This window comes from Porites lutea, chromosome 8 (genome assembly GCF_958299795.1).
Source record: "Porites lutea chromosome 8, jaPorLute2.1, whole genome shotgun sequence".
NCBI classification, from domain to species: Eukaryota; Metazoa; Cnidaria; class Anthozoa; order Scleractinia; family Poritidae; genus Porites; species Porites lutea.
In genome coordinates, this window is record NC_133208.1 from 1,962,350 (window position 1) to 1,974,461 (window position 12,112).

The 12,112-nt window shown below is 41.1% G+C and overlaps 1 protein-coding gene across 1 annotated transcript in view; it reads left to right on the forward strand.

The window, feature by feature from the left end:
* Positions 1 to 12,112, forward strand: part of LOC140946644 (ATP-dependent RNA helicase DDX54-like) — a 29,374-nt gene that overhangs the window by 5,722 nt on the left and 11,540 nt on the right. Inside the window, exons 12-18 of the mRNA XM_073395756.1 lie at positions 493 to 554; positions 782 to 818; positions 1,097 to 1,191; positions 7,926 to 7,983; positions 8,693 to 8,760; positions 9,325 to 9,409; positions 11,814 to 11,872. Of these exons, the coding sequence (XP_073251857.1) occupies positions 493 to 554; positions 782 to 818; positions 1,097 to 1,191; positions 7,926 to 7,983; positions 8,693 to 8,760; positions 9,325 to 9,409; positions 11,814 to 11,872 (464 nt within the window). The remainder of the gene's footprint in view (positions 1 to 492; positions 555 to 781; positions 819 to 1,096; positions 1,192 to 7,925; positions 7,984 to 8,692; positions 8,761 to 9,324; positions 9,410 to 11,813; positions 11,873 to 12,112) is intronic.

The window sequence follows — 12,112 nt, forward strand, 5'->3', positions numbered from 1 at the left end:
TGTTTACATGACACCGGGGTGACTTTCGCCCCGGAGCGAGTTCACTCCGGTTCCCTCTCATGGCTCTATATTAATTTTGTTTACATGGTACCACCACAAAATGTCATGCCCGCGCGAGTCACGGCGTGAGTTCACCCCGGTTGTTGTACCGGGGCGAGAATTTCACTCCGGAGCGAAATCTCGCAACGGTATCATGTAAACGCGAAACGACCACCCGTTTCGGTGTGAAATCGGTCTGCCGGTAATGTTTGCGATTTTGAATCTTACGTGTACCTTATCAACATGAAGTGTACCTTCAAATAACGAGATATGAAATGACCCAGTCATAATGTAAACGCGATAGGAAATAAAAAAGTCATCCCGGTATGAAACTCGCGCCGGTGCGAGTTTTCTCATGTAAACACCCCCTTATAGAGGTGTCCGTTAAGAAAGAATTGACTGTAATTATTTTTGCTCAGCAGTAATATATGAACTGTTCTTTTTTATCATTAGGTCTTACTGATCCTGTTCTTATACGATTGGATGTAGACTCAAAGCTATCCGAACAGCTTAAGGTATGAACGTCGGTAATAAACTCTAAAAATCGTTACAAGTCTTCGAAATACTTCGGGTCAACTTCGGAAATCTTCGAAACTTCGGACGTATACTTTAAAGTCTTCCAAATACTTCTGCTCATAGAAGGCGTTGTGTTTGCTCTTCTCTATCGTGCTACTGTCGTCCATTAAGAATGATATTAAATCTTATTTTCTCAATCTTACATTTTTTTTTCTCTCTTTCAAAGTTGGCGTTCTTTTCACTGAGATCAGATGATAAACCTGGTAAGAAACTACTATTCATCCTAAATTTATAGTTCTCTTTAGAACAGGAAATTTGCTTCAATGTGTTTAAAGCGAACTGATTGTCTCGAAGCTACAAAATAAGCGAAACGATTTCAGTTAAGGTCAGATTCCATTGTTATTACTGAAAACAAATTATACCTGATCGTAATAAGTTACTTCAACGAAATAAATCTTTGTTACCGGGTTACGCATAAACCCGATCTTCATATTTTGAAAGGTTATTTTAAGTCTATTAAGCCTGCATGACTTTCTTTTAGCTCTTTTGCTGCATATTCTTCAAAACCTGATCAAACAGTCGGAACAGACGCTCATATTCACAGCTACAAAGCATCATGTAGAATACTTGAAGGAGGTATTGTATAAAGTTGGTTAGTTTTGGTTTTGTTGTAATAGTTCATGTCGCTGTCGTTATCTGGGCAAAAATCATTTTATCCTGTTTTATTTTACCGTGTATCGTAATATGGCCTCGGGTATGGCACAAGAACTTGGTTTAATCCTAAAGTACTGTTAAAAATTAATTAAAAAAAAAAAAAAGTGAAATTACCTTGTGTACATATTAGTGGTAGCAATTCCACTTTTAGGCGGGCTGGCACCAAGTTTTCAAAGTGCCGGGCACATGCATTCAGCAGGTGCGGGGAGTTGAACAGCTGGGAAGTTTTTTTTTGGTTCCATTGATCTAGATCGATGGATCATTAGATCGCTAAATCGATGGATCGTTAGATCGTTAGATCGATGGATCGTTAGATCGATGGATCGTTAGATCGCTAGATCGTTAGATCGCTAGATCGATGCATCGTAAGATCATTAGATCGCAAGATCGCTAGATCGCTAGATCGATGGATCGCTATAGATCGTTAGATCGCTAGATCGTTAGATCGTTAGATCGCTAGATCGTTAGATCGCTAGATCGATGGATCGCTAGATCGTTAGATCGCTACATCGATGGATCGTTAGATCATTAGATCGCAAGATCGTTAGATCGCTACATCGATGGATCGTTAGATCACTAGATCGTTAGATCGCTAGATCGTTAGATCGTTAGATCGCTAGATCGATGGATCGCTAGATCGTTAGATCACTAGATCGATGGATCGTTAGATCGCTAGATCGATGGATCCTTAGATCGATGGATCGTTAGATCATTAGATCGCAAGATCGTTAGATCGCTAGATCGGTGGATCGTTATAGATCGCTAGATCGCTAGATCGATGGATCGTTAGATCGTTAGATCGTTAGATCGCTAGATCGATGGATCATTAGATCGTTAGATCGCTAGATCGTTAGATCGTTAGATCGCTAGATCGATGGATCGCTAGATCGTTAGATCGTTAGATCGTTAGATCGTTAGATCGTTAGATCGTTAGATCGCTAGATCACTAGATCGTTAGATCGCTAGATCGATGGATCGCTAGATCGATGGATCGTTAGATCGCTAGATCGATGGATCGTTAGATCGATGGATCGTTAGATCATTAGATCGCTAGATCGTTAGATCGCTAGATCGATGGATCGTTATCGATCGTTAGATCGCTAGATCGTTAGATCGTTAGATCGTTAGATCGCTAGATCGATGGATCGTTAGATCGTTAGATCGCTAGATCGCTAGATCACTAGATCGTTAGATCGCTAGATCGATGGATCGTTAGATCGATGGATCGTTAGATCATTAGATCGCAAGATCGTTAGATCGTTAGATCGATGGATCGTTATAGATCGCTAGATCGCTAGATCGATGGATCGTTAGATCGTTAGATCGTTAGATCATTAGATCGCAAGATCGTTAGATCGCTAGATCGTTAGATCGCTAGATCGATGGATCGTTAGATCGTTAGATCGCTAGATCGTTAGATCGCTAGATCGATGGATCGCTAGATCGTTAGATCGTTAGATCGCTAGATCGGTGGATCGTTATAGATCGCTAGATCGCTAGATCGATGGATCGTTAGATCGTTAGATCGTTAGATCGCTAGATCGTTAGATCGCTAGATCGCTAGATCGATGGATCGCTAGATGGTTAGATCGCTAGATCGATGGATCGTTAGATGGCTAGGTCGATGGATCGTTAGATCATTAAATCGCAAGATCGTTAGATTGCTAGATCGTTAGATCGCTAGATCGCTAGATCGATGGATCGTTAGATCGCTAGATCGATGTATCGTTATAGATCGTTAGATCGTTAGATCGCTAGATCGCTAGATCGTTAGATCGCTAGATCGTTACATCGCTAGATCGATGGATCGCTAGATCGCTAGATCGCTAGATCGATGGATCGTTAGATCGTTAGATCGTTAGATCGCTAGATCGATGGATCGCTAGATGGTTAGATCGCTAGATCGATGGATCGTTAGATGGCTAGGTCGAAAAAATCCGCTACTACTATTGATTTATTCCTAACAAATAACAAGGAAATTTTTACGCATTCTGGGGTCTGTCACATCGGAATAAGTGACCATTCTCTTATCTATGGAGTTAGAAAATTTTGTATTCCCAAAGGGAAACCAAAGATCGTGGAGTCGCGACAGTTTAGAAACTTTGATGCTAATTCATTCCACGCTGACCTTAACCTAGCACCCTGGCACCTAGTTCATCTGGAAGATAATCCAAATCGTGCCTGGGAAATTTGGTCACGTCTGTTTTTAGAAATTTGTGACTTCCATGCACCAAAACGTAAAAGGAAAGTAAGAAATAATTATGCTCCCTGGCTTACACCAGAGATAAAAAGGATGATGTTTGAGAGGGACAAACTAAAAAGGGCTGCAATTATCAACAATTCCGATGCTCTTTGGACCGAGTATAAGATTGCTCGAAACAATGTAAATGCTAATATCAGGAAAGCAAAAACTAACTACTACAAAAGGTATTTCGAAACAAATCTAGGGGATATTAAGAAATCATGGAAAGGAGTAAACTCAATATTGGGCCGAAATTTACCAGCAACTGAAATAAATAGAATAGATGTTGGAGATAACTCAAGTACTACCCCATCGTTAGATCGCTTGATCGTTAGATCGTTAGATCGCTGGATCGATGGATCGTTAGATCGTTAGATCGCTAGATCGATGGATCGTTAGATCATTAGATCGCAATATCGTTAGATCACTAGATCGTTAGATCGCTAGGTCGATGGAACGTTATAGATCGTTAGATCGCTAGATCGATGGATCGTTCGATCGTTAGATCGCTAGATCGATGGATCGTTAGATCATTAGATCGCAAGATCGTTAGATCGCTAGATCGTTAGATCGCTAGATCGCTAGATCCTTAGATCGCTAGATCGATGGATCGCTAGATCGTTAGATCGCTAGATCGATGGATCGGTAGATCGTTAGATCGCTAGATCGATGGATCGTTAGATCATTAGATCGCAAGATCGTTCGATCGCTAGATCGTTAGATCGCTAGATCAATGGATCGTTATAGATCGTTAGATCGCTAGATCGTTAGATCGTTAGATCGCTAGATCGCTAGATCGTTAGATCGCTAGATCGATGGATCGCTAGATCGCTAGATCGCTAGATCGATGGATCGTTAGATCGTTAGATCGTTAGATCGTTAGATCGTTAGATCGTTAGATCGTTAGATCGTTAGATCGTTAGATCGTTAGATCGTTAGATCGCTAGATCGATGGATCGCTAGATGGTTAGATCGCTAGATCGATGGATCGTGAGATCGATGGATCGTTAGATCATTAGATCGCAAGATCGTAAGATCGCTAGATCGTTAGATCGCTAGATCGCTAGATCGATGGATCCTTAGATCGCTAGATCGTTAGATCGCTAGATCGATGGATCGTTAGATCGTTAGATCGCTAGATCGATGGATCGCTAGATGGTTAGATCGCTAGATCGATGGATCGTGAGATCGATGGATCGTTAGATCATTAGATCGCAAGATCGTAAGATCGCTAGATCGTTAGATCGCTAGATCGCTAGATCGATGGATCCTTAGATCGCTAGATCGTTAGATCGCTAGATCGATGGATCGTTAGATCGTTAGATCGCTAGATCGATGGATCGTTAGATCGCTAGATCGTTAGATCGCTAGATCGATGGATCGGTAGATCGTTAGATCGCTAGATCGATGGATCGTTAGATCATTAGATCGCAAGATCGTTAGATCGCTAGATCGTTAGATCGCTAGATCAATGGATCGTTATAGATCGTTAGATCGCTAGATCGTTAGATCGTTAGATCGCTAGATCGCTAGATCGTTAGATCGCTAGATCGATGGATTGCTAGATCGCTAGATCGATGGATCGTTAGATCGTTAGATCGTTAGATCGTTAGATCGCTAGATCGATGGATCGCTAGATGGTTAGATCGCTAGATCGATGGATCGTGAGATCGATGGATCGTTAGATCATTAGATGGCAAGATCGTAAGATCGCTAGATCGCTAGATCGCTAGATCGATGGATCCTTAGATCGCTAGATCGTTAGATCGCTAGATCGATGGATCGTTAGATCGTTAGATCGCTAGATCGATGAATCGTTACATCGTTAGATCGCTAGATCGTTAGATCCCTAGGTCGATGGATCGTTCGATCGTTAGATCGATGGATCGTTACATCTTTAGATCGGTAGATCGATGGATCGTTAGCTTGTTAGATCGCTAGATCGCTAGACCGATGGATCCTTAGATCGCTAGATCGTTAGATTGCTAGATCGTTAGATCGCTAGATCGATGGATCGTTAGACCGCTAGATCGTTAGATGGATGGATCGTTAGATCGTTAGATCGCTAGATCGTTAGATTGCTAGATCGATCGATCGTTAGATCGTTAGATCGCTAGATGGATGGATCGTTTGATCGCTAGATCGATGGATCGTTAGATCGTTAGATCGCTAGATCGTTTGATCAATAGATCGATGGATCGTTAGAGCGTTAGATCGCTAGATCGATGGATCGGTAGACCGCTAGATCGTTAGATCGATGGATCGTTAGATCGCTAGATCGTTAGATTGCTAGATCGATCGATCGTTAGATCGTTAGATCGTTAGATCGATGGATCGTTAGATCGTTAGATCGTTAGATCGCTAGATCGTTAGATCGTTAGATCGTTAGATCGTTAGATCGCTAGATCGATGGATCGCTAGATGGTTAGATCGCTAGATCGATGGATCGTGAGATCGATGGATCGTTAGATCATTAGATCGCAAGATCGTTAGATTGCTAGATCGTTAGATCGGTAGATCGCTAGATCGATGGATTGTTAGATCGCTAGATCGTTAGATCGCTAGATCGATGGATCGTTAGATCGTTAGATCGCTAGATCGATGGATCGTTAGATCGTTAGATCGCTAGATCCCTAGTACGTTGGATCGCTAGATCGCTAGATCGATGAATCGTTAGATCGTTAGATCCCTATGTCGATGGATCGTTCGATCATTAGATCGCTAGATCGATGGATCGTTAGATCTTTAGATCGCTAGATCGATGGATCGTTAGCTTGTTAGATCGCTATATCGCTAGACCGATGGATCGTTAGATCGCTTGTTCGTTAGATTGCTAGATCGTTAGATCGCTAGATCGATGGGTCGTTAGACTGCTAGATCGTTAGATCGATGGATCGTTAGATCGTTAGATCGCTAGATCGTTAGATTGCTAGATCGATCGATCGTTAGATCGTTAGATCGCTAGATGGATGGATCGTTAGATCGTTAGATCGATGGATCGTTAGATCGCTAGATTGTTAGATCGATGGATCGTTAGATCGCTAGGTCGATGGATCGTTAGATCGTTAGATCGTTTGATTTCTAGATCTTTTGGTCGCTAGATCGATGGATCGTTAAATCGTTAGATCGCTAGATCGTTAGATCGCTAGATCTTTAGATCGCTAGATCGCTAGATCACTAGATCGCTAGACCGATGGATCGTTAGATCGCTAGATCGGTAGATTGCTGGATCGTTAGATCGCTAGATCGATGGATCGTTAGACCGCTAGGTTGTTAGATCGATGGATCGCTAGATCGTTAGATTGCTAGATCGATCGATCGTTAGATCGTTAGATCGCTAGATGGATGGATCGTTAGATCGCTAGATCGATGGATCGTTAGATCGTTATATCGCTAGATCGTTTGATCGCTAGATCATTTGATCGCTAGATCGATGGATCGCTAGATCGCTAGATCGATGGATCGTTAGATCGTTAGATCGCTAGATTGTTAGATCGATGGATCGTTAGATCGCTAGGCCGATGGATCGTTAGATGTTTAGATCCTTTGATCTCTAGATCTTTTGATCGCTAAATCGATGGATCGTTAGATCGTTAGATCGTTAGATCGCTACATCGCTAGATCGTTGGATCGCTGGATCGATGGATCGTTAGATCGTTAGATCTTTAGATCGTTAGATCTTTAGATCGCTAAATCGTTAGATCGCTAGATCGTTAGATCGCTAGATCGATGGATCGATGGATCGTTAGATCGCTTGATCGATGGATCGTTAGATCGTTAGATTGCTTGATCGTTAGATCGCTAGATCGATGGATCGTTAGATTGTTAGATCGTTTGATCGTTTGATCGCTAGATCGTTAGATCGCTAGGTCGATGGATCGTTAGATCGTTAGATCGCTAGATCGCTAGATCGCTAGGTCGATGGATCGTTAGATCGCTAGATCGATGGATCGTTAGATCGCTAGATCGATGGAGTTCGGGATCGTTTGGGGAAAATCCCCACTCCCCGGCCTCTAGTGACACGTCTTGGCCCCGGTATCACCTACTTTCCCTTCTTAACTTTTAAACCCTCTGATTCATTAGGAACGGCACTGAAAAGCTTTGTAACGTGAATTTTTTTTTGTTTTAGTGTAGGTATGTTATGTATGCACTTGTCTTTCCCCGCCACGACCGTAGCTTTGTAGCTATTTGCGGGGCAAGCTATTTAACTGCTAGTACATGCAGGAATGAAATTGTTGTTGTTGTAAAGCAATTTAGTTATGATTTGTTGATCCATTTAAGACTACGTAAAACATATATGTGCAAATTTAGAAAATATTCCTCACTGCCATCTTTAGTCTTTTTATGTATTGACTGTTATTTTACTGGTAATACTAACAGTATTGTGTGTTTTGCCTCAAAATGTTTATATCAGCTGCTCGACGCTGCTGGAATAGAAAGCTCGTATGTTTACAGCACACTCGATCAAGCAGGTCAGTATCTGTTCTGGGTAAAATATATTCTTAGGTTAAATCAGTCTAACCTAGGTAATTTCCTTTATACACGAGTGCTAATTACTGATCGAAGACCAAACAAATTCTGGTTTAAACGAACGTATATAACTAAAAACATGTTCAGTTGGTGTTTTGTAAGGCTTTGTCTTGATTAGCCCGGCCTGCGAGTAAGCTCTCCGTTATTGGGCAAGCGAAGCGAGGCGAGAGGGTACGCGCGAAGCGAGCCGTGGAGGTACGCGCTAGCGTTTCCCGTTTTGCTCGCTCGTTCCTCCAACTGGAGAGCTTGCTCTCTGGCGACGTCTTGAGTGGTTAGTGACTCGACTTTAGCCTGGCTGTTTTTCAATAGTTGGAGAGAAGCGAATCAGTATAGAATGTTTATACCTGGGGGATTTGCGGTGGAGTGCATTTATCTTGAATCCTCGTAGATGAGAAAATTGACTGTTTCTGGTTATCACGGGTAGATGATGATAGCGTCCATTCAGGAAGTGCTCGAAGTGAACTAAAGCGACCGTAAAACGGGCTACAAAAACGTGCATCTCGTTTCGAAACATTGCTACAAAACGAGTTGAAAAGCGACGTTACGCGTTGTACAGCCCACGTTTAAACCTTTTTCGTACCAAATCAGGTAGCTGCAAGAGACAAATAACTTGCGAATGACACTTAAACAAACGCTTGTTTACTTTTACAGCAAGGAAGATTAACATTGGCAAGTTTCAACATAAGAAAACAAACGTTATGGTGGTTACAGACGTGGCTGTAAGTAAAAGAGTATTGTTTCGTTGGTAAAACGTCGAAGAAATGCTCCAGATTGTCTTAAAAAGTAATGTGCATTATAGAGAGTTTTTACGTCCCGCAAAATGAAACAGTTTCCCTTGATTTCAAATACATGTAGTGCTTTAAAATTACATATTTCCACGATGAATTGGTAGAGCCAAAGGACAGTTGTTCACTCGCATAATTTCACAGAATTTGTTAAACATTCTTTAAATAAAAGCGAGAAGATTCGTTGGTAGTGAACTGAAGTTAACTTAGTTTAAGAGGATGCTTATTTTGTAAAAAGGCTCAATACCGGATTGAGGTTTAATTTTGTCGTTGGTTTTGTCTTTTTTTGATAATTTCCTTTTATATTGTGTGCATGGTAAGGTATGACATTGGTTTACAACAAAAGAAAAAAGATTGAACCGAAGATAAAATTTAACTACGTTATATCCGACACTATTTTTTCTGGACCTCCAACGGGTAGAATTCACTACTCGCTTTTACCATACTGCCGCTTTCATTGCAAAACGCTGACGAGCATTCGCATGTATTTGTCACCAGGCCCGTGGAATTGATATCCCAATGTTGGATAACGTGATAAACTACAACTTTCCCGCCAAACCCAAACTTTTTATCCACCGGGTTGGTAGGTATAGTCTTTAATTTCTTAAATTCCTTTATTCTGTTCTTTGAAACGAACTGGCACTTGAAAGACAACTTTCGTTGCTTGCTTATTCTTGGTTGTAGTACAACGTATTGTTATATCTCTTGGTGCTCTATGGTGGCCTAGGAGTGCCATAAGAAAATGTGTAGTATCTTGTAAGTTCCCCGTAATTTATTGTTATTTCATTTTATTTTTAAACTTTAAACGAAAAAAAATTATTATCGAGATACTTTAAATCAAATTTAAACGAAAAAAATAGAAAGTAAAGTAAAATAATTTTTAAGCAAAAGTAAAATGAAACGAAAATAATATTTCCTTGGCCTAGCAGTGCCATAAGGTTTTTCTAAAAAAAAAAAAAATGTTGTTCATGGCCTATCGATGCGGGAGCCCACAATGCACTTCGCTGATCTTTTGCGTGGCTCCTAAGCGATGTTTGCATGATTTCTCTGTTTCAATCATGTCGGGTAAACGTAAGCAATGGGACAACTACAAGGAGCGCCAAGGAAAGAGACGGGTTACGAGTGCAAAAATAGTAGTTGTTTGTTTCATCCATGTGTGTTGTTGATGCAATTTCAGGATCACACAAAGTGTAACCAACTCCTTGGATATCTAATACCATTAATTGGGTGTTTGACTTCTTGTAGGTGTAGTGGCTGAAGGTCTCGGCCTTCATGCTTAGTTCCGAGGCTTCTTCACTACAGATTAAGCCATCATTATTGATTAGTTTCACAAAGTGCCCATCAATGAAGGTTTCTATTGTTACAAACTCATTGCCCATAGATGAGAAGAAAACTTTGTTGTACGTAAAGGTTCTTCCAAGCTCTAGCACTGGTGCTTCTGCAGCCATTGACTGTGCAAAGTTTCGTGCCAGAGCATTCAGTTGAACAGATTTCCTGGTGTGTGCTTCCATTGAACCGAACAGCTGAATTATACCAGGTTTCTCTCCTTCTTTGTATTTCTTTAATACATAATCTCCTTTAGGAAGGCCTGATAGAGCCTTGGCCATATATGCCTCTCTAAATGCACCTTCTGAAAACGACTTACGATACAGCGAAAGTGTGACCGGAAAAGGATCTAACCACTTCAATTCATTGACGGCAAATTCTTCTAGATGAAGCGTGACAACATTCGTTTCTGGTTCTATAAGCTGGCCCACTTTCAACATTTGACTAAGAGAGACAGAACGCGGTATTACAGACGATTTTGTGACAGCTGTCGCCGCACTATCGCACTTTCGTGGGCTAACTGGCTCACTTTTATGTAATGGCCGGAGACTGGCTCCTCCGCTTTTTGCGACTTTTCATATTCCAGAAATCTGATATGAATGACCTTCGACCAGTCTTTGATCTGACTTTCATGCGTGTAAGAGGGCCCGCGTTCGCCCGCGAGAACATCACATTCGCAATTTGTTCCAAAATGCGACTTACAGGCATCTTTGATATTCTTGAAAGTTAATTCTTTGTCGAACGGCACGAGGGTTAAAGGGCCAATGCGGTTGTACTTTTGGCACTTGCCTTGAACGTTTGCCGATAGTCTCTGCACAGTCAAGAAGCCTTCAGATGCACTGGGGCTTTGCACCTACCCGTCTCTTTCCTTGGCGCTCCTTGTAGTTGTCCCATTGCTTACGTTTACCCGACATGATTGAAACAGAGAAATCATGCAAACATCGCTTAGGAGCCACGCAAAAGATCAGCGAAGTGCATTGTGGGCTCCCGCATCGATAGGCCATGAACAACATTTTTTTTTTTTTTAGAAAAACCTTATGGCACTGCTAGGCCAAGGAAATATTATTTTCGTTTCATTTTACTTTTGCTTAAAAATTATTTTACTTTACTTTCTATTTTTTTCGTTTAAATTTGATTTAAAGTATCTCGATAATAATTTTTTTCGTTTAAAGTTTAAAAATAAAATGAAATAACATAATAAATTACGGGGAACTTACAAGATACTACACAATTTTCTTATGGCACTCCTAGGCCACCATAGTGCTCGGCCAAAATAAAGCCAGTGGAGTCGAAATTAACCGTTTGCTGAGAACGTCATACATAACCCAAAAATGGAGCCGAAAACGATACTCACCGACGATTGCTGTTCGAGCGAGTTCGATAACCGAAATTTTGATCCGACAAGTTAGCTCTAAAACAAAAAATGGGGTTGTTCTAAGGGAATAGAACACTGCTGAAATGTGAAAAGTTTGATTACCGGTTTTAATTTTTTATTATTATTGTTGTTGAAGTCTTTTTAAAGTTACCTTACACAGTAAAAGGCCAATAGTAGATAATCCGACGCTAGAGTTTAAAAAAGAACGCGTCAGTTATCGAGTTTGCCCCCTCCTTTGTCCTGTTCACAACATTAATGATGACAAAACTGTTTTCATTTGTTCAAGGTCGAGTAGCAAGAGCTGGACGGAGTGGAACAGCATATTCTCTTGTTGGTAGCGATGAGGTACATTTCTTACGATTCTTCTTAGATTTACAATAATCACCAGTTTTTGCTTTTTGATCTTTGACGATTCTACCCTAGGTGGAAAAGACTTTTCATGCGCGGTTTCCGGTTTCGGTAAAGTGTTTACAGTGACTCTCGTGAAAATTCTGTACCCGTCGTCATTATCGTGCACGATGTCAACATAGTCCCAAAACAAACTACGATGTCCAAAATAGGGAGCTCTGGCATTGACGACAGCGA